This window comes from Saccostrea cucullata, unplaced genomic scaffold (genome assembly GCF_032062105.1).
Source record: "Saccostrea cucullata isolate Sc308-1 unplaced genomic scaffold, CSIRO_AGI_Scuc_v1 ctg93, whole genome shotgun sequence".
Taxonomy (NCBI): domain Eukaryota; kingdom Metazoa; phylum Mollusca; class Bivalvia; order Ostreida; family Ostreidae; genus Saccostrea; species Saccostrea cuccullata.
In genome coordinates this window covers 600,027-624,332 of record NW_026935164.1, presented here as the reverse complement: position 1 = coordinate 624,332, position 24,306 = coordinate 600,027, and the positions used below count along the sequence as shown (strand labels likewise).

At 35.8% G+C, this 24,306-nt stretch overlaps 2 protein-coding genes across 2 annotated transcripts; both read left to right on the top strand.

Annotated features, from left to right (window-relative positions):
• The first annotated feature begins 315 nt into the window (after window positions 1–315).
• On the top strand, window positions 316–5,378 carry LOC134242071 (putative ammonium transporter 3). Its single transcript, XM_062724092.1, has 8 exons — window positions 316–562; window positions 1,320–1,608; window positions 2,138–2,209; window positions 2,293–2,352; window positions 3,578–3,654; window positions 3,820–3,933; window positions 4,403–4,524; window positions 4,638–5,378. The coding sequence occupies exons 1-8, from the start codon at window positions 352–354 to the stop codon at window positions 5,238–5,240; spliced, it is 1,548 nt and encodes a 515-aa protein (XP_062580076.1). The 5' UTR covers window positions 316–351; the 3' UTR covers window positions 5,241–5,378.
• Window positions 5,379–18,240: 12,862 nt separating this feature from the next.
• Window positions 18,241–23,702, top strand: LOC134242070 (stomatin-like protein stl-1). The gene is made up of 11 exons (XM_062724091.1): window positions 18,241–18,378; window positions 19,435–19,578; window positions 19,747–19,846; window positions 19,976–20,034; window positions 20,135–20,267; window positions 20,601–20,657; window positions 21,121–21,213; window positions 21,690–21,788; window positions 22,017–22,096; window positions 22,536–22,664; window positions 23,387–23,702. Exons 1-11 carry the CDS (start codon window positions 18,337–18,339, stop codon window positions 23,492–23,494), a joined length of 1,044 nt encoding a protein of 347 aa, XP_062580075.1. The 5' UTR covers window positions 18,241–18,336; the 3' UTR covers window positions 23,495–23,702.
• Window positions 23,703–24,306: the final 604 nt, after the last annotated feature.

Below are 24,306 nucleotides of genomic sequence, written 5' to 3'. Positions count from 1 at the left end.
AAAATTTTCATTTAAAAGTGGGTCAAACTCCAAGCTCAAGGTCAAAAGGTCAAATTTGGTAGTACCCAAAGAAAGGTCTTATCTCAAGAAATACACATGTGGAATATGAAAGTCACACCTCTACTAAATCAAAAGTTGTGGGCAAGGTTAAAGTTTTTGTGGACAAACAGAGAGACAGACAGAGAGAAGGACGGACACGACAAAAACTAAATACCCCCGGAACTTCGTTTACGGGGGCATAAAAATTATGCCACATGCACATAATTTAATTGACATATACATGTACATGTATTTCCAGGCTTCGGACTGCTAGAGAGCGGATCTGTAACGGTTAAAAATGAGGTTAATATTATGATGAAGAATTCTGTAGACGTTATGTTTGGTGGACTAACATTCTGGATGTTCGGTTACGGTCTAGGATTCGGGGACGAGCCTGGCTCTAACCCTTTCTGTGGATGGGGTGACTTCTTCGTTCACGCTAATTCCTCTGAATTGGGATGGATTTACTCCAAATTCTTTTTCCAGTCATCGTTTGCAACAACAGCAACAACTATTGTATCTGGTGAGGAACATTTATATACCTAGTGTATAATATTTCCAAAACTATGACACTTTTCTTCTTGGGATTTGTTTGACTATTTTCTTACTTTCCTCACAATATTCCGTCTAATTCTGACAATTTCTTCTGTATTGGCTTAGATTCATAATTCTAGTCAGGGACAACGTATTCTGTATCAGGTTATTATAAAGCATGTATAGTTAATTACAGAAAATTGGGTTTTCCTTCCATTAAAACGACGGAATGATTACCCTTGCTAATCCATCACTATACACGTTTTTACTTAATTATATCAAAGACACTATTCCAAGACCTTTAATGACATTGCGTGTTCATCAGACTCCACAAAGAATAAGGTGATGAGCATTTAAGAATTAAAAGACTGAAATAAACTCTTAATTAAAACGCAACAAGTGCCTGGTCCAGTTCCCATATAACCATGAAGCTTTAAAAGACTTAGTTGTGCATGCCATCACAGACATCTGAAGACTTTCACAAAACATCTTACGACCTTGGAAGAAAAAACATCGCAGAGATTCAATAAGTGTCTAAGCTAACTTGTAAAAACAATTACTTTTTTATTACATACACCAATATAAATTACAGTATGGGTTAGCACAAAGAAAAAAATCAGTGTCTTTAAAAAAAGATGGACTGCGGACCAACAAACAGACAGACTGATAGGTGGAACATGAAAATAAAAGTCACAAGTACGTCCAGAAAGCCCATGCACAAAAATGACTACCATTGTACTTCATAGGATCAATGGCGGAGAGGACTCGTCTGGACGCCTACATCGTGTTCTCCATGCTGAACACTTTCATTTTCTGTATCCCTGCCCACTGGACCTGGGCGCCCGGGGGGTGGCTGTACGAGTTAGGGGTGATTGACATCGCAGGCGCGGGACCGGTACATCTCGTGGGCGGGTTGACCGGTCTGGTGGCAACTCTGATGCTGAAACCGAGGCACGGCCGATTCTCCTCAGATAAGAGCAAACGGCCTCCCATGGGATCTCCAACGAATGCTATTCTAGGAATGTTCATGCTTTGGTTAGTTTTATTTACTTTTCACTCTTGGATCATTGGATCATTTTGTCATTAAGATTGGAAGACTAATTACGAAGGCATTTAGCATTGTGTTTTTCAAATGTCACATGTCTTGTGGATATTTTATTTGACATATAAAGATGTACCAATATTCGTATTTGTGAATTTTAGAAATAGTCAAAATATTTCAATCATTCAAGAAATGGTCAAAACTATACGTTACAAAAATCGATACTAAGAGTTTAATTAATTATGGTATACATGTACATGTATATACCGGTATGAAATAAAATACTGTAAACCAACTTTTATGCGCGACGACTTTATTTCACGCTTTACCGAGAGTAAACTAGTTCGCGACGATTTATTTTCGCGATCAAGCCTTTTTGGAACTGTTTTAGTAGAAAAAGAGACTTTAAAGACGTGTTCGCGGCGAGAAATATTCGCGATGATGAGGCTCTCGTGAACGTCGCGAAAATTTCTCGCACGCGAATAAAAGTTGGTTTACAGTAAGTATTTTTCTTACTGAAAGGTGGGGCTGGCTTGGCTTCAACTGTGGAAGCACATTTGGCATATCTGGTCTCAAATGGAAACTTGCTGCAAGGTAAGATAAATCTAAATAAAAAACGAAAATTGACATTATTGAAGTGTGTTGGTATAATGTTTGTGACGACATTTCTATTTCAGGTCAGCTGTGACCACTGCTCTTTCATCCGTGGCTGGTGGCATTGTGGGGATTATGACCAGGTAGTAGCATTGTATGACAAACATGATTTCAACTTTCCCTTATTTACTAAGAAACTGAAATTCTAGATCATGCATTACAGATATCTTTATACCTTTCTAAGAATTTTTATTCCATTCCATGCAATTTGTGTAAATCACTTTTAATTCGTGAGAATTTAATTTTCGCGTAATCACGCGAGACAAGGTACTTGCGAAAATATCAGTCTTGCATATATTAGTGTTCCGTAAGATAATATAGAGCAGTAACCACAATTCGTGAAAAATTTGTCTCGCTATATTGAGTTAATGTCTACCTCGCGTAAATAAGGTTTCGCGAAAAATTTGTGATCCATAGAAGTAAGAAGAACGTACAATAACAACAAGAGAATCTTAGTTAAAACAAATTCATTTATTTTTCGTGCAATTTTTTTTTTAGAAATTAGATACCAGGTATGTGTGAAGTTCTTCATTTAAGGACTGAATACGAGAACAAGGAAGGAATTACAAATAATAATCTCGCTGTTTCACATAATACACACTAAACTGATGAGATGCTAACAAATAATATCGATAAACAAATTCATAACCAGAGTTATGGCATTCAGAATTATTTTTAATCGTAATAGAGCTCTAAGTGCATGCAAACTGTTTAATTACAATGTGGAAAATTAATACCCGGTACTTTATGAAATGAAATCCCAAGATACAGACCTGTATTTGAGTTAGAACTCAGCCCCTATTTATTCTCTGATTTTGGTCCCTTGTGAATAAATGAAAATACATGTATTCTGAGGATTTCTGCATGAATTTTTAAAACTTCCAGTAATTATTTGTTTAAATGAATGTCAACGATTTAAAAATCAATCTTTGTTGTGATTTGTATTATTATAACATTCTAGTTCCCCTTTTCATGAAACGGCCAAGGTGACAAAAATTATAAGGATTATTTTTCTTTAAACAAGAGGCCCATCGCTCTTTTGAGTAACTATGGCCATGCTGTTCTTCAACAAATTTCCCCCTTTCCATACTTATTTTGGCCCAACCCAAGTAATTAAAATTCTACACTACCATATATCATACTGTTATTTTTCCCCATATTTATTTGGTATGTATGAGCAGAATTAAATGATCTTGTAACGTAAAAGACTCACGTAATAAAGGGGGTTAAAAGATGTAAATCACAAGTTTATGCTGAGGTTACTCTATTTTACCTACTGTTCTGAACATGCAATATTTTTTTTTTCAGTTATATTTTCAAAAACAGAAGATTTGACGTAGTATATACTATCAATGGCATTCTGGGTTCACTTGTTGGAATTACTGGTAAGAACGTTTTTTATCTAGAGTTTTAGTCGATTAAATGAAAATAAAATTTTATAGGATAAAATGTGCCATCGGAAAAGTAAATCTGATTAAAGATAGGAATACAAATATATTTCTGTGAAACGTTTCTGAGTTGGTATAAAGTACTGCATATTTATAACACAGCAAGCTGTGCCCTTGCTAAACCTTGGGAAGCTATGGTCATTGGAGTTTGCGCAAGCCTGATCACCAATGGAGTCTGCGCTTTGCTAGATAAGCTAAAAATAGATGACCCAGTTGGTGAGTACGACTCAATAGCCATGTTTATGTGCAATGTATAATCAAACATAACAATTATATGTATTTTTTTTAGCATCAAAGCATTTACACTGTCAAAAGGAAACTTTGATGCATCTTTTAGACTCTTGTCTCTACCTCTTTAACTTTATATTTTTCCATAATACATGAATCACTGGTTTTTATGGTTATTGACAGAATTACTGCTTTAAGTACCGTCTATGAAATATAATGGTGGATGAAGCTTTTATTATAAGTATTACAATGTGCATATGTGACATCACAATTCCATCCAACACTCTAAAACATCAAAAGGAATTTACGACAAGTATGTGACAGAGGCAAATTTTAAAACGATAATACACCTGAATACCGAAATGAATCATCACACTATGCCTGCATACTTAGTACTAATGGAAGATCGCCGCAAATAGGTGAGAAATATCAAATCTAAGTTATATTTCAATTTTAGGTTGTGTTGGAACACATGCAGCGAGTGGGATGTTCAGTCTTCTGGCATCTGGGTTGTTGACCGAAAAAGACGAACTGGCTGATGCCTTACAGCTACAACGAGTACGCACAGGGCTAGTTTATGTACGTTTTCTATACCAACTGATGTCACTTGAAACTTTGAAAAAAGCTTCATTTGATTGATTCTGTTCAGTATCACTTGTTAAAAAGGTTTTATTTCCTGCATTTTCTTATAGTCTGGTCAGTTTTATCAACTCGGGATACAAGCAGTGGCTGTAGTTTCAATATGTGCTTGGACGATAATAATGTCTTACATATTTCTGAAGCTGATCCAAGTTACTGTTGGTCTCAGAGTGACACTTGAAGAAGAAATAATAGGCTCTGATATTGTAGAACATGCAGTAGGTGGCGTTCATTATGATAAAGAGACCCGGATGATTGTGCAAGATATAGCCAATCACGAAGAGCCAGATATAATACGTCATCATGATCAACAGACCACATTTTCACGGCGAAGGCAGTCTCACACTTATGGAAGACGGATGTCGTGCCAAAGTGAAAGTTGTAATGATAGCATATACTTTCATTTACCAGAACTGCCAGTCGTGAAAGAAGAAGAATCGAAAAGTATTATGAAGACGTTACTTAAAAATATAGCAAGCAGATGTATTAAGAGTAAGAAACATGTTTTGTTCAACCATGAAATCCACAACACACTCAGTACGAGTAAAGAACAAGGAGATATAAGCGTTGTTCAACCTGAATTCCTGCTCCCTTCACTCCCATTCTGTAAAGAAAATGAAGAATTGGAGAGAGAAAAGACCACAACGTACGTTTAAGATATGAGTAATAAACTGAATTAACCAATACAACAGCAATAGCACCATGAGCAGTGTCTGTTGCAAACTAAGTGTACTATGAATACGATAATATCATAATGTTCAGATTCTCTTTATTTATAATAAAATTAATGACAAGTCCTGGTTTCTTCTTCTCTTGATTTGTATTGTTTCAAAGGACTTATATTTTATACTTCAGATACCAGTTTTTTTTATCCTGACGCAGGTTGGTTGTGGATTGATCGATTGATTGTATACAGCATTGTTTAACGTCCCTCTCGAGAAATTTTTACTCATATGGAGACGCCAACACTTGCCGGTGGAGAGCTGCAAATTTTGTCCTATACTCGGCACTCAGGGCCATTGAGCAGGGAGGGATCTTTTTCGTGCCAGCACCTTCTGTGACACGGGACCTCGGTTTATACGGTCTCAACCGAAGGACCGGTCTCCACGTCCCACTGTGGGATTCGAACCCACGACGTAAGGATTGACTCCTTACTCCGCAACTCTAGAGCAGACGCTCTAACCACTGCGCCACGCGGGCGACTTGGTTGGTTGTGAAGGTTACGTGATTTGTATGCTAAATTATGTTAACAAAATTGCTCAGATGAAATTCCTCTTCAAATAAAGTACAGATCAGTTACCTGTTCGTACTGGCGCATGGTGGTGCACGGAAAACAATGTGAAATAAAAAATTATGTAGTGCATCTAGAATAATTCTGTTGGTTTAAGGACGGATGGTGTGGCTAAGTAACTTAGATTTGAAGTTGTTTAGGAATGTTCTTGTTCCCAGGGATGTTGGTAGAGAATTCCACGTCCGTATACCATCAGGGAAGAAAGATTTCAGGTATACTTAGGTTCTGACGTAAGGAACCAGAAATATAATGCTGTTTCTCTTGGTTGTAGTGGTTGGAAACAGGAGTAATGATGGAATGACAACAAGCTAGTATCTATGCAGTACATCATAATAGCTTTTGCTCGACCACGTTGCTCCTGAAGAGATGTCCATCTAAGCATGTCTGATACGCTGCTAGTTGTCCTTTAATCAGACTTGACCATTCGGGCTGCTCGTCTTTGAACCATCTCCTGTTTGCTAGCAATGTCCCTGTTGTAGGGATCCCATATGATGTTCCCGTATTATACGTTGAGCATAACTAAGTTCTAATAGCACAGGACCTTTGTTTCCAATGGACGTAACTACCGGCACGGTAGCTCAAAGAGCGGTCGCTCCGTGTGCGAAAGGTCTCAAGTTCGAATCTCGGCCGCGAATGACCTTAGTCAATAAAAAATGGGTAGCATCTGTTCCCTCTCCATGTACCTGCCACCTTTAAATGAAAGTTTTGGGTCCTGTGAATGAGACCTTAAAAACCAAGGCCCTATGGCACGGTAGACGTTGGCACAAGAAAGATTCCTTAATGATCAATGGCTGTAAGTGTCGAGTAAAGGTCAAAATTTAAAGCCCCTTTACCCGTATAAGGGGACATCTCAGATGGAACGTAAATCAACATACAATCAATCACTTGATCCAATTGACACTGATGTAAAATGCGTCGCCAAAAAGGCAGCTTTTTTGCAATGGTGTCATTGTAGTGGTCCCACTTCAGGCCTTCATGAAGGTGGATTCCCAGGTATTTAGCTGTTTCTACTACCTGGAGGACATGATCATGAATGAAATATGGTACATTGACCACCTTCCTTTTCTAGGTAACGTAGACATATACTTCCGCATATAATAGTAATGATCTTCCCTTGGAAAAGGTCGTAGCCTTTCTTTTTAATAAACTTTAATCACCTTTACCCAAAGATACTTTGTACCAAGTTTGGCTGGTATTGGCCTGGTTTCTGGAGAAGAATGTAAAATTGTGAAAAATTTACAACGACAACGACAGGCAATGGACAAATGTCGATCAGAAAACCTCACTTGAGGCTTCGTCGAGCTATAGAGTCTTTAATAAAGCTCTGGTTAAAGCTGATTATTCTAAGAGAAGAGAAAGAGAAACGAGCGTACTTCAGTGACATTTGTTGGTAATGGCCATTAATTGACTGTTTCTTATCTAGAGTCGCGAAGTAAGGAGTCAATACTTACGTCGTGGGTTCAAATCCACTGTGGGACGAGGGGACCGGTCCTTCGGATGAGACCGCATAAACCGAGTTTCCGTGTCGCAGTAGGTGCTGGCACGAAAAAGATCCTTTCTGTTCAATGGCCCTGAGTGCCAAGCATAGGACTCAATTTGCAGCTCTCCACCGGCAAGAGGTGGCGTCTCCATATTAGTGAAAATTTCTCGAGAGGGACGTTAAACAACATACAATCAATCAATCTTGGTCGTTTACTACACCTTCCTCGCTCGTGTCAAATACCTTTCTAAGGTTTGCTTACATTTCCAAAAAAACGTCACCTAGGTAGACAAAATAGATATCTCAGCCGAAAGCTGTCAAAAAAATTTCCAATAGGCGCTCAGATGATGTAGTATATCACAGGATAAGCAGAATAGTATTGAATTTATTAGGGGAGTCCACAATGTGTAGCAAACGCTGTCTTGTTTTCGTTTTCTGGATATATCTCTTTCTGCCAATATTCCGAGCAAAGGTCTAGGTTAAAGAACCCCAAGCTACCATTCCATGCACTAATCCAGTGAGTCACCTATATTTGGTTGAGAGTGTTGCATCTTTTATTGTACAGCTATTTAATTTATTGTAATCAATGCAGAAGCAGTCCGTTTCTTTTTTTTTACTAACAAAATAGGTACAGACAATGACCTGCCCATTGCTCAATCACACCTCTTACAAATAAGTATATGTAATTTCCTCTTTAGATGAACTGGAACTTTTCATGTGAGTATTTCGATAGAATGATGTCCCTCAAGTTCAATCCTGTGATTGACAATCGAGACCCCTATGTCCTAAATCTTTTTCTGACTTTGCGAATAGATTGGTATATTTAAAAAAATATTACCTTCCCTTTTCTGCTTTTCTGTCAAGTGGCCTAAAGTTTTCTCCAGCATAGCCACCGAATCAGGTCTTTATTACGTCGATTTGCTTGATGTATACATGTACATGAACTTTTCTTGTGACTCCACCACTCTAACTTTACTGAGTTGTCCAATTACTGTAACTAGGTAAATGGTTGGCTTCCTCACCAAAGTTAAGGAAACGGACATGAACTATTTCATTAGATTTTGTTTGAATATCGATTAACGTTTCTCTCGAGAATTTTTCACTGCATATGGGGACGCCACCACTTGCAAGTGGAGATCTGCAAAATTTGACTTATACTCGGCAGTTAGGACCATTGAGCAGTGAGGGATCATTTCTGTGTCGACACCTACTGCGACACCTCGGCTAATATGGTCTGATTCGAAGGACCAGCTTCCACGTCGTTCAGTGGAATTTTAACCTGCGAGGTAGGGTCAACGGCTTACTCCACGACTCTATCTAGCAGATGTTATCATCGCGCCACGCAGGTGAATTTCATAATGTAAAGCAAGTGTTTTGGTTGTGATATAGCATTCCCTTGGCGAACCAGATGCAAAAGGTTCTACTAAACAAGTATTCCTTAGAGCATGTTTGTGGTCCTTAATAAGAACTGGTCATATTTATATACATGCAAGCATCCTCTAGTAGTGTAGATTCAAGTTTATACGAATCATGGCTGCTTCGGTTAGACAGGGCCACAACGGGCGATCAGTTTTACCGGAGTATATTGGATTACGTACTTACTTAGCCCTCTTCATGCCAGGTGGCACATAAGGCAGCCAACAGCCAAACAGTCCCTCCACCCAGTCCTATCTTTTGATTTTGTTTTTATTCCCTCCCATGCCATCCCTATCTCTTTCTCTGATATTCTTTAGATATGTTGTTTTTGGTCTGCTCCTTCCCCTTGCCATCAACCGTCCAAAATATGCCCTCTCTGGTGATGTTGTGCTGATATTTTCTGGGCACATGGCCAACCCATCTCCAATTTCTTCGTACAATTTCCACCTCAATGTCTTCTTGTTCTAACATCTCTCCGAGCTCATTATTGGAGACTAATTTTTTCCATCTGATCTTGAATATGGTTCGTAGGCATCGATTCACAAACATTCACAGTTTCCTTGCGAGGTCTTTCGATCCGAGCTTCCAGCATTCTGTCAATATAGAAGTACTGATTTAAAATAACTTTTGAAAATCCTGAGCTTTGTCCTAATGGTCATATATGGAGGCCCAAACTGGATTCAAGATTGCAAACACATGACAGGCTTTGTTGATTCTTGATGTAATGTCTTCGTCAGTACCTTCTGATGTTGTATGTGAAGGTGCCTAGATCTTCCAAATGCTCTTCATTTACATGTAAGGGGTTGTTATTCCGTGCATTGATTCTCATTATTTTTGTCTTGAAGTTGATCTTTAAGCCTAAACTTCTAGATGTTGTATGGACTTTGGATGTTTTCTCCTAGATTTGCTGATAGGTGGATGAGATGAGACATAGTTCGTCGGCATAATACAGATCATCCAGTTTGTTTTCCATTCTCCGTCTGACGCAGTTATCCATATCTTTGTTGGATTCCCCCATGAGACAATCTATGGCCACTAGAAGAGCAGAGGCGATAACATACAGCCTAGTTTCAATCCCGAAGTTACTGGGAACCACAGTGTTCGAGCATTGTCAAACATTACACTACACTGGAATCCTTCGTGCAGTACCCTGATGATGTCAATCATCTTCGATTGTAGGCCATAAAGTATCAAAAGCTTTGATAGACTTTCCTGTACTGTATTAAGCACCTTTTCAAAGTTTACAACGTTAAGGTATAGAGAAGACTGCCATTCTATTGACTGCTCTATGGTGTTCCGTAATACAAAAATTTGATCGAACAAGATCTTCCTTGTCCAACCCCTGCTTGTTACTTCCTCAGTTGTGCATTGATCTGTCGTCTCACTCTCTCTAAAAGCACTCTGGTAAACACTTTACTTATTGTGAGTAGAAGTGTGATTTCACGCCAGTTCTTGCACTCTGATTTATCTCCCCTTTTTGGTAGTTTAATAATTAGTCAATTTTTTCACTTCGTTGGTACTATGTTGGCTCTCCAAATGTCTTGGAAAAATATGTTTATATGTAACTTTTAATGTTGTTTTAATGTCTGCTTTTAGTAATTCTGCTGGGATGACATCTACTCCTGCAGCTTTGTTGTCTTTCATCTTTCTGATGGCTTTCGGTACTTCCTCTACACGTATTTCCTCCACACTGATGTCAAGTTCTGCTGTGTTGTTGTTATCGATTTCGATATCTTGTGAATGAGTTGGGTTTCCTCTATTCAGAACTGAACTAAAATGTTCTGTCCATCTTACCATGATGTCACTGTCCTTCGAAAGGATGTTGCCATCTTGGTCTTTCACAACATTTGAATAATTGTTGGTAAATTGCCAGACATCAGTTTGGTGTTCTAATAGAGTTCTTCAATATTTCCAGTCCTTGCTGCATCCTCAGCCCTATTCAGATTGTATTATATACACTTCTGCATGTTTCGCCTCGCACTCCTTTTGATTTCTTTTTCTTTTTCCTTGTAGGACTTGAATAATAGAGTTTCCTGCTTCGAGTTGTCTTTGCAGTCTAAGATCTGTGATTTGATCTTCTTTCTCTCTGATATTAGAGTCCATGTTTCAGTAATCCCTGTCAACAGGGATTAATGTTTCAGATGTTAGCCATTCCTCTTTCACACATTCCTATATTACAGTGTCTCATTTGCTGCAGAAGCAAAAGACAGTCCATGATGTTACCCCACGTGTTGTCTATGTTGTTTCCATCCAGGGGCGTAGCCACGGTACTTTTGATGTAGACGCCTGAATAGGCAGGGGTTTGGGGCCTTCTTAAGGACCCCAATGGGTCCAAGGCTAAGCCAAGGTGGAGGCCAGGGGGCAAAGCCCGCGGAAGCTGGTGAATTTTCGACGATTTCGATGTGCATCCTTCTGATAGCATTTTTCTTACATCTTTTCAGTTTGTTAGGCAGGCCGCATTTGAGGTCTGTTCTTTCCTTGTACAAAATGCTGACAAACACTCAAAACTGAGAAAAAATATGTCCAGTAGCGTTGTTTGACGACCCAATAAAACAATTTTAAACTTTTGAACCGCGACAAAATACGTATGGTAACATACGGTAGTTGGTTAGAGTGGTTGAATGGTGTAGACAGACCACGTAATTGACTGATAGTCAGGCTTACATTAATTTTAAAAATACACCTCTAAAGATTGAAAATAACAAAGAGAGGACTTCTCTTCAACTCTTTTTCTTGCACATTACCTATGTACATCATGGTATACATTTAACAAAAAATGTTCATAATTCCAAATCTAGTATCTTTAACTTTTTGCAACAATTATAAAAACATGTAAAATATACTATTGGTTTTAAGGTAGTGTTACGGAAGTCAACATACCTTATTTTTGTTATTTTTTTTAAGGTTTAACTGAATTTTACCAATTTTTCGATTTTTGATATTCATATAAAAAGCTGAATTATGAATTTTGAAGTCCCTCATGAATCTGATATTAGGTTAAAATTTTGGGGAAATATCGTTACAGAAGTTCAGCATTACGGCTGGAAGTTAATTTCCAGTAATAGAAATTGAGAGTCTTGGCATTACTATAGTAAATAAAATTGTCGTTTGTTTTAAGGGATCCGACTGGGGTTTTATTGTGTGAAATCTACAAAGAGAAACTCTTTAAGAATGAAATTACACTTAAAAAAAATCAGGAATATCCGATAGCTAACCAAAATCCAGGAAAATCTTTTGATTTCAGTGCGGTGTATACTATCGTATTTTCCCCCAAAACTGATTCTGTTGATTTTCATACATTACCATTTCTATTTTTTTTTTCTCTGTGATAACTCTTTGAAAGTTAGGGGAGTTTATTTCTTGATAATTCTGCCAGAATTTAAATTAGGCAGGTCGATGGGCCAGGAGCTAAGGAGGCCTAATATGCATACAAATCTCGTGCGTGTCTATCTCTGTGTCTGACGCTAAGGAGGCCAAATATGCATGTAAATCTCGTGCGGCTGTCTTTGTGTTTGACGTCAGTGAGCGAGGACTATTGAAATTGGCATGGGAGTCCTCGTGTAAAAAAAGATTTAAATCGATTAGTCTACATTTTTAAAGTCTTAATCTACAATTTTATTTCACAATGAAATGGAAATATAAGGAATCACTATCGTTGATGCCCTGGCATACTATACTAACTAGACAGTGATTCCTTTATAAGTATTTTTTATCATTAATTCAAAATTGTTTCTACGTATTTTTTTTATCGTTAATTCGAAATTGTTTTCTTTTTATATTTTTAAAATCATTTACTGATATTTTGCAAAAAAAAAGATGAGTATGCTTTACAATATTCTCTCTCTCTCTCTCTCTCTCTCTCTCTCTCTCTCTCTCTCTCTCTCTCCATGTTCTTTCTTTTTTCCCTTTTTTGGAAAATGATATGGACGTTTGTGCGTACAAACGTACGCCTAGCTACGCGCCTGCCATCATCCATGATCTAAATGCAGAGAATTTATTCTTCAACTCCATCTTAAAGGCTATCTTTGTCTCAGGTTGATTTAGTTTGTTCACTAGCTGCAAACTTCCTCCGTCCTTACTCATCTGTCCTTGGTCGCCCGCGTGGCGTAGTGGTAAGAGCGTTTGCTAGATATAGTCGCGAAGTAAGGAGTCAATCCTTACTGTGGGACGTGGAGACAGGTCCTTCGGATGAGACTGTTTAAACCGAGGTCCCGTGTCACAGTAGGTGCTGGCACGACAAAGATCCCTCACTGCTCATTTGCCCTGAGTGCCGAGCATGGGACAAAATTTGTAGCTCTCCACGGGCAAGTGGTGGCGTCTCCATATGAGTGAAAAATTCTCGAGGGGGACGTTAAACAACATACAATCAATCCACAACCAACCTGCGTCAGGATAAAAAAATGGTATCTGAAGTATGAAATATAAGTCCTTTGTATTTTGGCACGTATGAGTATGTGATTACTGTTTATGTCTGCACTTTTGTACGTCCATGCATCCATGATTGCATGATCTCCTCCATCTTTTGTTCAGTCATCGTGATGTAATCGGTCTGATGCTTGTTCTGTTATCAGAAATCCAGGTATATTTTGTGAACTATTTTGACAACTTGTGTGACATTAAAGATTTTCTAAATATGTTGAACTAATTTGTGCTTTTTTTCCTAGCCATGGGGTCCGGAACCCCCACTCCCCCTGGAAAGTGACCTTGGACCCCCTAGAAAACATGGAAAACGCTAAACCCCTCCTCGAAAACATGGAGCTGTAGTGAGTTTGGTATGAAAAGTCATTTATTCGATTCAGTGGGAAAGGAGTTTACGGGATATTTCATTTTTGCTTTTTAAGAAATTTCCGGGTTGGACTTTGGAGGGCTTAGGTGGAATCCCCCCCCCCTCCCCGGGAAATTGGAAAACATCTGGATCCGCGCCTGATAACCACAGTGCTAAGGTAAACGATGGGGCTCATAGAGCTCTTGTTTTGTTTGTCATAATTTCGAGTTTGTGATTATAATAACATTCTGTGGTGATATAGTTTATTACAAGATGCGTTTGTGAAACACTGATGCCCCCGTATGGCAACATTGCGGAGATTATACTTTTCTTATATGCGAATTTAATATATTGGTTTCCAAAGTAGGGTATTCTCACTGGAAAAACAATTGTGAAATATGAAAGTAGACCAGGGTTAAAGTTTTATCATAAGACAGAAATCTGGAAGGTCAAGGTAATTGGTATTTAATGAAAAGTCTTGCCGTAACCCTTCGAAATTTATGGCCAAGGTTACCGATTTTGAAAAGTAGGTCAAACTCCAAGGGCAAAGAGTCATTTGGTGGTACCCAAAGAAAGGTATTGTCACAAGGATTAAATTCATATAACCCTTTAAAGTGGTGGTCAAAGTTTGCTTTTTAAAAGTGGGTCAAACTCCAAGGTCAATATCAAAGGGTCAAAGTACTTGGTATCCAATGAAAGTTTTTCTCACAAGAATTACAGAAAGTCATACTCACGGCGGGGAATCTACGTCATCGTACGGGATTAGGACACACAAAAATGGAGGACAAATGTTCCGCTTCGATGTAAGAAATTGATATTTTTGCACTTATAAAGAATGGATATTAAATCAGTATCCTGCCTAAAGTATGCCAAAGAACGTCAACTACAATATTTATTGTACGTTTGTTTGTGATAGAATCTTATTGCTCCAAACACTTCGACACAGTTTGAAAACAAGTGAGAAAAACCCGGGATGTTGGCCACACTTTTTTAAAATTCGACCTATTATTCGCATGTCCAGATGTACTAAACATTTTATTCTTCCGCGTGTACACTAGAACTAATATTTAAAAAAAATTCAGATTTGTTTAATAATTTATTATGCTTTAATTATCCAAGAAAAATGTATAAATCATTTTGTTTTCAGAAATGATGTTGGTCACACCAACACTAAAACGGATATGGGACACACAATAAGTTACTTTCAAATTGAAATATCGAGCATTCATATCTTAATGTTTCCATTTAGATGACTGCTGTTTGGTAGTATATGAACAATGACTCTTCCTTGTATCATTCAGTTATCAAAGCTATGCTTAGTTACTGGTTTCGACTAGAAACATTACATCCATCTTTTGTCCTACTCAAAGAAGCATACTCCGTCTCAAAAAGCCTCTTTTTAGAAAATAAACCATCATGGTTTGCATCCATTGAGACAATTTTGGGTCATTTAACTGCTTTCAAAAATATTGACTTACCAAAATATTGTACTTGTTCATTTAAAAAAGAAGTCATCATGTATTATAAGATAATATTTTATAAACCAATGGTATAGAGAAAATAGACAGCAAAATGATGGTAAACTAAGAACTTATTCCATCTTCAGAACCAATTTTGGAAGAGAACGCTATCTCCACATTGTCAATAACTATGATCAGAGGAAAAATATAACTAAACTTCGCATTTCTGCACATCAATTAAATATTGAAAGGGGAAGATATGCAGGACTTCCCCCTGAATCTAAGAAGTGTTCTCAATGTAATATACAGGAAGTTGAAGATGAACAACATTTTTTGCTCATTTGTCCAAAATACAGCAATGAAAGGTTGCAATTAATGGAAACAATATCAAAAATCAACCCAAACTTCTCTTCTTTGACACCTGCTGAAAAACTTATATGGATACTGAATAATGATAATAAAGAAATTTTATGCTTTCTTGGAAAATTTATTTCTGAAAATGGTAAAAGAACCAATGTATAAATACATAGATTCTGTCATCTTGTTTATGCATGCTAAGCCATTTAAATTTATACATGTATAGCATCACATTTTTATATTATTTTGTGATCATTGACATTCTTCTGGATACTTGTATTATGTATGATCATTGACACTGAGAACAATATTATCAATATTATTATGTAACTTGGTCATTTATATAACTGTTTAAAAAAATTATATTTAAAAAAAAAGAATGTTTAAATTGTACATTTATGTATGTTGAAATGCCCCTCGAGGCCCTTGATTGGTAAATAAAATATCTTGTATCTTGTACAACACATATTTGTAATACTCATCCAAATACATTAACAAATAACAAATAACAAACACATGTATTTGATTTTCCCTTGGTTTGCTTGTATCCATACAAAAATTCAAATATTATAAGTTGAAATGGCCTGCCTGATCCTCAACAAAAGCTGCCAAAATGAATTTCAAATTTTGACTTTTATTAAATATCATATTGAAAGATACTAGTATATACATGTGCGGATCTAAAAGGAGGGTTGAAGTCCGGAATCTACGTATATTTTACGTACTCTACGATATTTCTGTGTTGAGTAACACGACCCAGATCCTATTGAACACACAAGAAACAGCTTTTTTTAGGTTGATTGTTTAATTTCTTTGCTTGTAAAAATATTTTGGAGTCAGAACTTTTTTTTAGTTTGTGTGGAACCCCCCCCCCCCCTCGAAAAGTTTCTGTATTCGAATATTCAGTGTTTGTATTTATTAGATCTTTGTCGGCAAGACTCTAGTATGTCAGCTGATAGGAAGCGGAGATTAAGGAATTTTTCTTATGCTCAAATATTTGCAACAGCTGACAAACTTGTGTCAAAATTCTAATAGTTTATCACCGACTCCATATTTGAGAAAAAAGATAAAGTTGAATATTGTACTTGGAAGGTGGCTAAACCATCGTATTGATTGAAAAAAAAACAACAATTATTGTTTTATTATACATGTATGAATAAGTGATTAAATATTACGTATCATGCCATCTTATTTACATTTGCTGGAATATTAGCCAAAAGCAGTGATAGGAGCAGGGTTAAATAAATAATACTGTAGCAGTTTAAATTGGGATTTTTTTGTAAAAAGTACTTTAGTAGCTATACCCAAAAAAGAAATAATGTCAAGCTCTTTTATAGGATAAGTTTTGGAGGGGGGGGGCATTATCAGAGAAAAATGACAGCTAAAAACCTTTGATTGGCAACAACGAAAAGACAATTTTGAACTTCAGTTTTTGTTTTGGCCCTCCCCATCACTGGCAACCACTTTCATACATTCGATTACTAATTTTATGTTCACCTGAGTGTAAGTTAGGAGCAAATAAAATAGCTTTCCGAAACTATTTGTTTCAATTTGGAATTTCCCGATCTATTTTTAGACCATTGTAGCATGTGTAGGGAAAAAAATTCTTATATTCACATGGAGGGTCAGTTGTTGCAAAATATTTGAGCATAAGAAAAGTTCTTGATCTCTTTCCCATATTAAAAGACATGCTAGTGCCGAAGATTTTATTATTAATACCAATATGCAGATTAAGGAACTTTTTCGGGATGGAAGGTGGGGGGGGGGGGGGCACACTTGAAAGAATTTTCTGACTCCAAACTATTTTGACAAGCAACCTAAAAAGAACTTATTTCGTGAGTGTGTATGTGTATGCGTGTGTGTTTTTTTATGGGGGGTGGGGGGTGGATGTCGTGTAACTTAAAATAGAAATATCATGAAATAAACACAATCCCCGGACTTCGGTCCACCTCTCTCTGAAGTATAGATCTGCACAAGTAAACACCGGTAAATTTCTACATGAAATTAAATTTAAAAAATTCATGTTGGAAGCTTTTGTTGAGGAATAGACCAGCATTTTCAACTTATAATATTTGTTTGTATACAAGCAAACCAAGGGAATCAAGTATGTGGATGAGTATTACAAAGATGAGTTTTACAGGTTATTGTTTATATACTATCTAACAGCAGTCATTTAAATGGAAACATTAAGATATGAATGCTCGATATTTCAATTTGAAAGTAACTTATTGTGTGTCCCATATCCGTTTTAGTGTTGGTGTGACCTACATCATTTCTGAAAACAAAATGATTTATACATTTTTCTTGGATAATTAAAGCATAATAAATTATTAAACAAATCTGAATTTTTTAAAAATATTAGTTCTAGTGTACACGCGGAAGAATAAAATGTTTAGTACATCTGGATATGCCAATAATAGGTCGAATTTTAAAAAAGTGTGGCCAACATCCCGGGTTTTTCTCACTTGTTTTCAAACTGTGTCGAAGTGTTTGGAGCAATAAGATTCTATCACAAACAAACGTACAATAAATATTGTAGTTGACGTTCTTTGGCATACTTTAGGCAGGATACTGATTTAATATCCATTCTTTATAAGTGCAAAAATATCAATTTCTTACATCGAAGCGGAGCATTTGTCCTCCATTTTTGTGTGTCCTAATCCCGTACGATGACGTAGATTCCCCGCCGTGATACTGTAGCTCCACTAAATCAAAAGTTATGGGAAGGTAAAAGAGTTTTTGCAGACAAACAAAGAGAGAGACATGCAGACAGACGGACGGAAACAACAAAAACTATGTACCCCGAAACTTCGTTTACGTGCCCTAAAAACATACTCGTGTACCAGGCTACAAATGGACTATTTATGTTGTAACCTTACGGAATCCGGAGAGTTGTCATGGTTGGTTTTAAATTAACATAGACTCCGAGAATTTCCGGTGAAAATTGGTGAAAAACAGGAGTCAACGTGAACGTCAGATCATCATGTCTAGAGTGTGCATTTCAAGAAGCATTAGAATTCTACAGGTCAGTGTTTGCCTAGATGTAAATTCAGATTTAGTAGAAAACATACTTTCTGTGCATTTACAACACGGGTTCATTTTTGTTTATTTTATTGTCCAATGTGGATCTTACGTAATTTTTCCTTGTGTTACTTCATACGTACATTGAAGTTTAATGTTCTGCACTTGAATTTACTTTAAAGTCTCCAATATATCTATTTAATAATATGTATATAAATATGAATTTAAATATCTGGCTGCAATTCATTTCCAGATTGGATTGATAAGCAAGGGAATTGAATCAAAGCCTGCCCTGGATATATTCAATTTCTTATTCAGGATTTTGCTATTTATACACAGAATAATTTAAATGTTTCTCAGACAAGACCTCACCACAGTCAAAATACATCCCATATACTTGCAATGTAGCAAATCGGAGAGGATCAGCTCCGAAATGATTTCGAAGAATACAAAGAAAGGAAGGCCCAGTATCAGTTGCAATTAATTTAACAACCAAATTGATTGAAACAAACTTTTTTGATTTTGATATCCCTGTTAATATGTTGACGATGGGACCATTATGGTGATTGCAGATATTTCTTTTGTTATACCTTATGAGTGGAAATTTTAGTGAGACGCAAATTTAGCGATTTCGACCTAAAATGTGGTGTTTTATTTTTAACGAAAAGTAATTTTAGTGATTTTGAAATGCTAACTGAAGAAGATATTACAGATAATACGCAATCATTTTTTAGCGATATTAAATTTTAGCGATGTCAGCACCCTCGCTAATAATGTCAAAATTAAAATCCTCACTAAAAATTCTACTTATACGGTAATTTAGATCGGGCTCGTCAAGCCGCATGTGTTATTTGATGCGTCTAGACTCTGATGTCACATGGTGTCGTATGTAACACGATGTTTCCTCTCCCCTCCCCCCAAAAAAACAGCAAGGTTGATGTATCACATCGATATGTCTCGATGCTATTATGTTTTTACACTATTTTAAATCTTAATTAATAATACAAGTATGTAAAAGTATGAACTTTAAAAAAAAATAAATAAATGTATATAATTTCAGAGAAAAACAATACCGAGTCAATGGAGTCAAAATATGAAATTCACTTCTCGAAACCAACCAATGAACACAATAATACTGTTTGTACCTCAACAAGAAGCATGGGTAGTGGAAAGGTTTGGAAAGTTTGATAGAGTTTTGAACCCGGTAAGTGTATTACTCCTACACTATGATTTTAATTTAACATATGATTGAGATATGTTTAAAAATAATTTGGGATTGTCGGTGTACTAGAAATGTGAAGATAAGTGCATTGGAGGGAATTATTTCCTTGAAATAAACTTGTTAACTTTTTTTTTTTTTTTTGCTTTACAGGGACTTAACTTTATCTTACCGTTTGTGGATAAAATTAAATATGTACAATCTCTAAAGGAGGTGGCCTCAGAAGTCCCAGAGCAGGCAGCTGTAACATCAGGTAAAACATTGGCAGCATCTCTAAACATGGCTAATGCTTTAATATCATTCCAATGTTTATGGTGTTTTTTTCCATTGTAGACCTCTTTTGAAGTTGTTTATTTTTAAAAACTTAATTTTCTCATTATAGATAATGTTACACTTGGACTAGATGGTGTATTATACACTAAAGTGTTTGATCCATATAAGGTAATGCATTCATACACATGTTAAAATTTCAATATACATCATTTAACTTTATAATTGTGTTTTTTAAAAATGTTTGTAATTACTTATACATTTTTTACAGTGTAGTTATAATGTAGAAAATGCTGAATTTGCCATCAAGAAATTAGCCCAAACCACCATGAGATCTGAAATAGGGAAAATTACACTAGATACTGTTTTCAGAGAGAGAGAAGTTTTGAATGTAAATATTGTTGGTAAGTTTCAATAACATTGCACCATATTCAAATGGTATTTTAATAGACAATGATCATTCAAGCAGTTCATTATACATGTACATGTAACCAACATTGGTATATGATGTATAGCACATTTTCCAAAGCATGTAAAACAGTACAGTCATAAAGTAATATAATAAATATTGTGACTTAATCTTTGAACATGTTGAAATGGTGTGAATCTTTTGAGACAAGTAAATTCGTTGTATATATTTTAAAAAATATTTCAGAAAAAGAATTATTTTGAAAAAATATATAGAGCTGATTGCTAATACTAGAATTTGCAAAAAGTTTTTTTTTTTCCCATTTTAGATGCCATCAACAAAGCATCAGAACCATGGGGAATTTCTTGTTTACGATATGAAATTAGTAAGTACAGGTGATACAATGAAATATTTAACTTGAGATTAAAGATTATGAACCATGTTACTTTTGTCTGTCTTTTATTCATCCACAGATAACTTATATATTAAATCAGTTTGAGACTTCTAATTTGGATTGAAAAAGCTCAAAGTTTTATGCAATATCATCATACAGTGAAACTCTCTTGGTACGAATACGGATATTGCAAATTCTCGGATATAGCAAAGTCATTTTGGATCGCGAGCTATATAAATTTAATGAATTTCTTATATGGTTATAACGAATTACGGATATAGCGAAGTAATTTCAAAGGTCCCAGCGACTTCGTTATAACCGAGTTTTGCTGTATCTAGATGAACTTTAGGGAATAATTGTTCTCCCTACAGACAGAAATTAGAAGGTTGAGTATTGTGGGAGGTGATAAAATCATTTTGTTTCGAAATGACTTAAAATTTGATGTATTTTGTAGGGGACATGACTCTACCCCATAGAATCCAGGAAGCTATGCAGATGCAAGTGGAAGCTGAGAGGAAAAAGAGAGCTAGCATCTTGGAATCTGAGGGTATGTAAGCTTATTAATGTCTTCTTAACAGCTGCTCAATATCAGTGACACAATCTTTCAATGTTTCATCCTATTCTATTTTGATTTCAAAAATTATACTTGTTCTAAATATACTTATGGTCACAAATGTAAAAAAGCATACGTGTAGTAAAGTTTAACTTGGAATGCAGGTACAGGTAGGTATGTGTTAAGAACTACCATTACATGTATTTAGCTCTTTTGGGCAATTTTCTTCAAGAGTTGTTTTTAAATTGAAGCTTTTTTTCTTTTGATTGTTGGCTTAGGTATATGACTTGGTATAATGGAAATAGGAAGGATTTTTAAATGACTTTAAAAATGATTTTACTCTGATGTTTGAAAGTAACATAGATGATTGAATAATCTTTATATTAATTTGTTCTCTCAACAGGTTTGAGAGAGGCTTAAGTAAATGTTGATGTTTAAATATTCTTCACATTTATTTATACTCTCAATAGGTATCAGGGAAGCTGAAATAAATGTAGCTGAGGGTAAAAAGAAAGCAAAGATTCTGAATTCAGAGGCCTTCCAGATCGAACAAATTAACATCGCAAATGGTAGGAATTCAATATACTATATCATTTATATGATTATGAAAGATGTTAGTGATTCCAAAGAACGACAAAAATGTAAACCACCTACTACCTCTTATTAATGAAAACCCTAACTAGAATGAGATAAGCAACAAAGCAAATGAAAAATTTACATTTTTGGGGAATTTTCAAAAAGGGAAAACAATATGTTAACACTAAAAGTAAAGCTCACTAAATTCTTTCAAACTTCAGGTGAAGCGGAGGCCATTAGAGCAATGGCGGAGGCCAAGGCCCGGGCGGTCGTCCAGGTGTCTGAGGCCATCAGTAAACAGGTCAGGATATATGCTCAGAAATATACTCATTCATGTATGTCTGATCTTTATTGATATTGTAATACACATTTACATTCCTCAACAAACTAACAGTTCATTAATTATATTTTTAACAAAATAAAATTTCAATGCTTTCATTTGCTTCAATATTTTTAAAAACAAGAAGTTTCATATCGATGAACATAAATCTACATGTGTGGTGTGTGCTTTTCCTGTTTGTGAAGAAATGAAAATACAATGAAGTTTGTTTGATATAGTATAGTCCAAATCTCCTATTGCTGAAAAAACATTCTATCCACATGTAAAGTGTATTTGGATTAATTTAGTTGTCTAAAATGTCAAATCTGGCCAATCTTTGTGAAGCCTGTGGGGTGAGGATTTAACACATTTGACTGTAAAATACTTGTTGATTATTGTTAATACTGAAATCTCATTGTAGAATGGAATGAATGCCGTGGCATACAGTATAGCAGAACAGTATGTGGATGCTTTTGGTAAACTGGCCAAAACAAACAACACCGTCATTCTACCTGCCAATTCTGGGGATGTCGGGGGGATGGTTGCTCAGGTGAGTCAAAACCCAACTTCTTTTTGGAATGTTGTATAATTTATGTTACAACAGATTTTAAATAAAACAAGGATAATATAGTCCGTTACACAGTAAGAAATGTGGATTGTCAAATATTACTAAGCACATTTCTTCTTCTAGTTTCTAAATTGAAAACTTGTTGTTAATTTTTAGCTCACCTGAGTCAAAGCCTCAATTGAGCTTTTCTAATCAAATTTTATATTTCTTTGTTAAAGTGAAATTTATATCTTATGTTTACCTTATCTTCCTGATGACCTGTCACAATTTTTTGTAGTTCAACAACATTTTTGAGAAAAAGAACAGTTTTCAAATTCATAAAGAATCTCATAGGAGGTTAAAAGGGGGGTGGCATAATAGGAAAACAAAATTTAACATGTAGAAAAACATTTTATTCTCTAAAACAGCAAATCCCTGACTAGTCATATCATTTTGAAGCATCCTCTGGTAGTGTAGATTCAAGTTTGTTCATTACCTGGAATAGGATGGGGCCATAAAAGGAGTTTTATATAGGAGTATAAAGGAAATATACAAATTCTTAATTATGATTAGATCACAGCTCACTTAAGGCTAAATTTTAGTCTACAATATGGAGTTATGAATTTCATGAAAATTGAATGAAATTGGAAAAAATAATGAAGATCAGAAAGTCAAAATCTAATCAGTAAGCATTGTTTACAATGGACCATTTTATTTTTTGCCAGGCTATGACAGTATATAAAAACCTTGCAAGTATGGACCAGCTGAAGACAGAACAAGCATCAATACCAGTCAGATCTACAGGGAATATCAAGTCTGGACCAGAGGAATGAAAAATAAACAATAATATATGTGTGAATGGCTGAACAAAAGAGAGAGAGTGTGGAAAAATAGAACTCTTTTATATTCAAAACTGTGTTGTTTTGCTGAAGCAAAAAATAAACTGTATGAAATGGAAGGAAAAGCATGTACTGTTTTATATTCAATCCTGTGTTGTGTTGCTGAAGCAAAAAAAAAAGAAATAAAATCTATACAATTGAATTTTCTTTTCTTTTTTTTTTTAAATGAATATGTGTTAGATGCATCCTGGTCTGTACATCTCTCCATATGAGTGCAACGTGTCCATGCAGGCCATATCTTTATATAATGAAGAACACTGGAAACTAATATGTGATGCAAAGATTGCTTATGACCTTAGATATGTCCTGATCTGAATCTGGAAGTTAATTTGGCAACCTCGTGGTTACAGCCAGGAAAGTACACTGGAAACTAATATGTGATGCAAAGATTGCTTATGACCTTAGATATGTCCTGATCTGAATCTGAAAGTTAATTTGGCAACCTCATGGTTACTGCCAGGAAAGTACACTATGTAAGTTGTGCTGTGACCTTGACTCAATGTAATTTGATCTGGTTCAAGTTTACATATAAAGTTTTTTTTCTAGCTGCATCTTGCAATAAATGAGTATTACTGGTAGAAGTATATAATTGAAAGTTTTCAGAGATGGAATACATGTTGATACCTTTTAATAGCCATTCTCTGTAACCACTTAAACTTCGTTGCCACGCATGGTCACCGATTTTGACGAAACTTCAACCATGCTTAGTACTTGACACCAGAAACAAATATCAAACAAAATTTCGT

Bases quoted from the DNA above. Each gene is read 5' to 3' on its own strand.
- LOC134242071 (XM_062724092.1), top strand. From the start codon at position 352: ATGATGAAGAATTCTGTAGACGTTATGTTTGGTGGACTAACATTCTGG. The intron at 2,210-2,292 runs GTAAGATAAATC...TTTCTATTTCAG, and splicing joins AAATGGAAACTTGCTGCAAG to GTCAGCTGTGACCACTGCTC. The intron at 4,525-4,637 runs GTACGTTTTCTA...ATTTTCTTATAG, and splicing joins TACGCACAGGGCTAGTTTAT to TCTGGTCAGTTTTATCAACT.
- LOC134242070 (XM_062724091.1), top strand. From the start codon at position 18,337: ATGTCTAGAGTGTGCATTTCAAGAAGCATTAGAATTCTACAG. The intron at 19,847-19,975 runs GTAAAACATTGG...TTCTCATTATAG, and splicing joins GCAGGCAGCTGTAACATCAG to ATAATGTTACACTTGGACTA. The intron at 20,268-20,600 runs GTAAGTTTCAAT...TTCCCATTTTAG, and splicing joins TTTGAATGTAAATATTGTTG to ATGCCATCAACAAAGCATCA.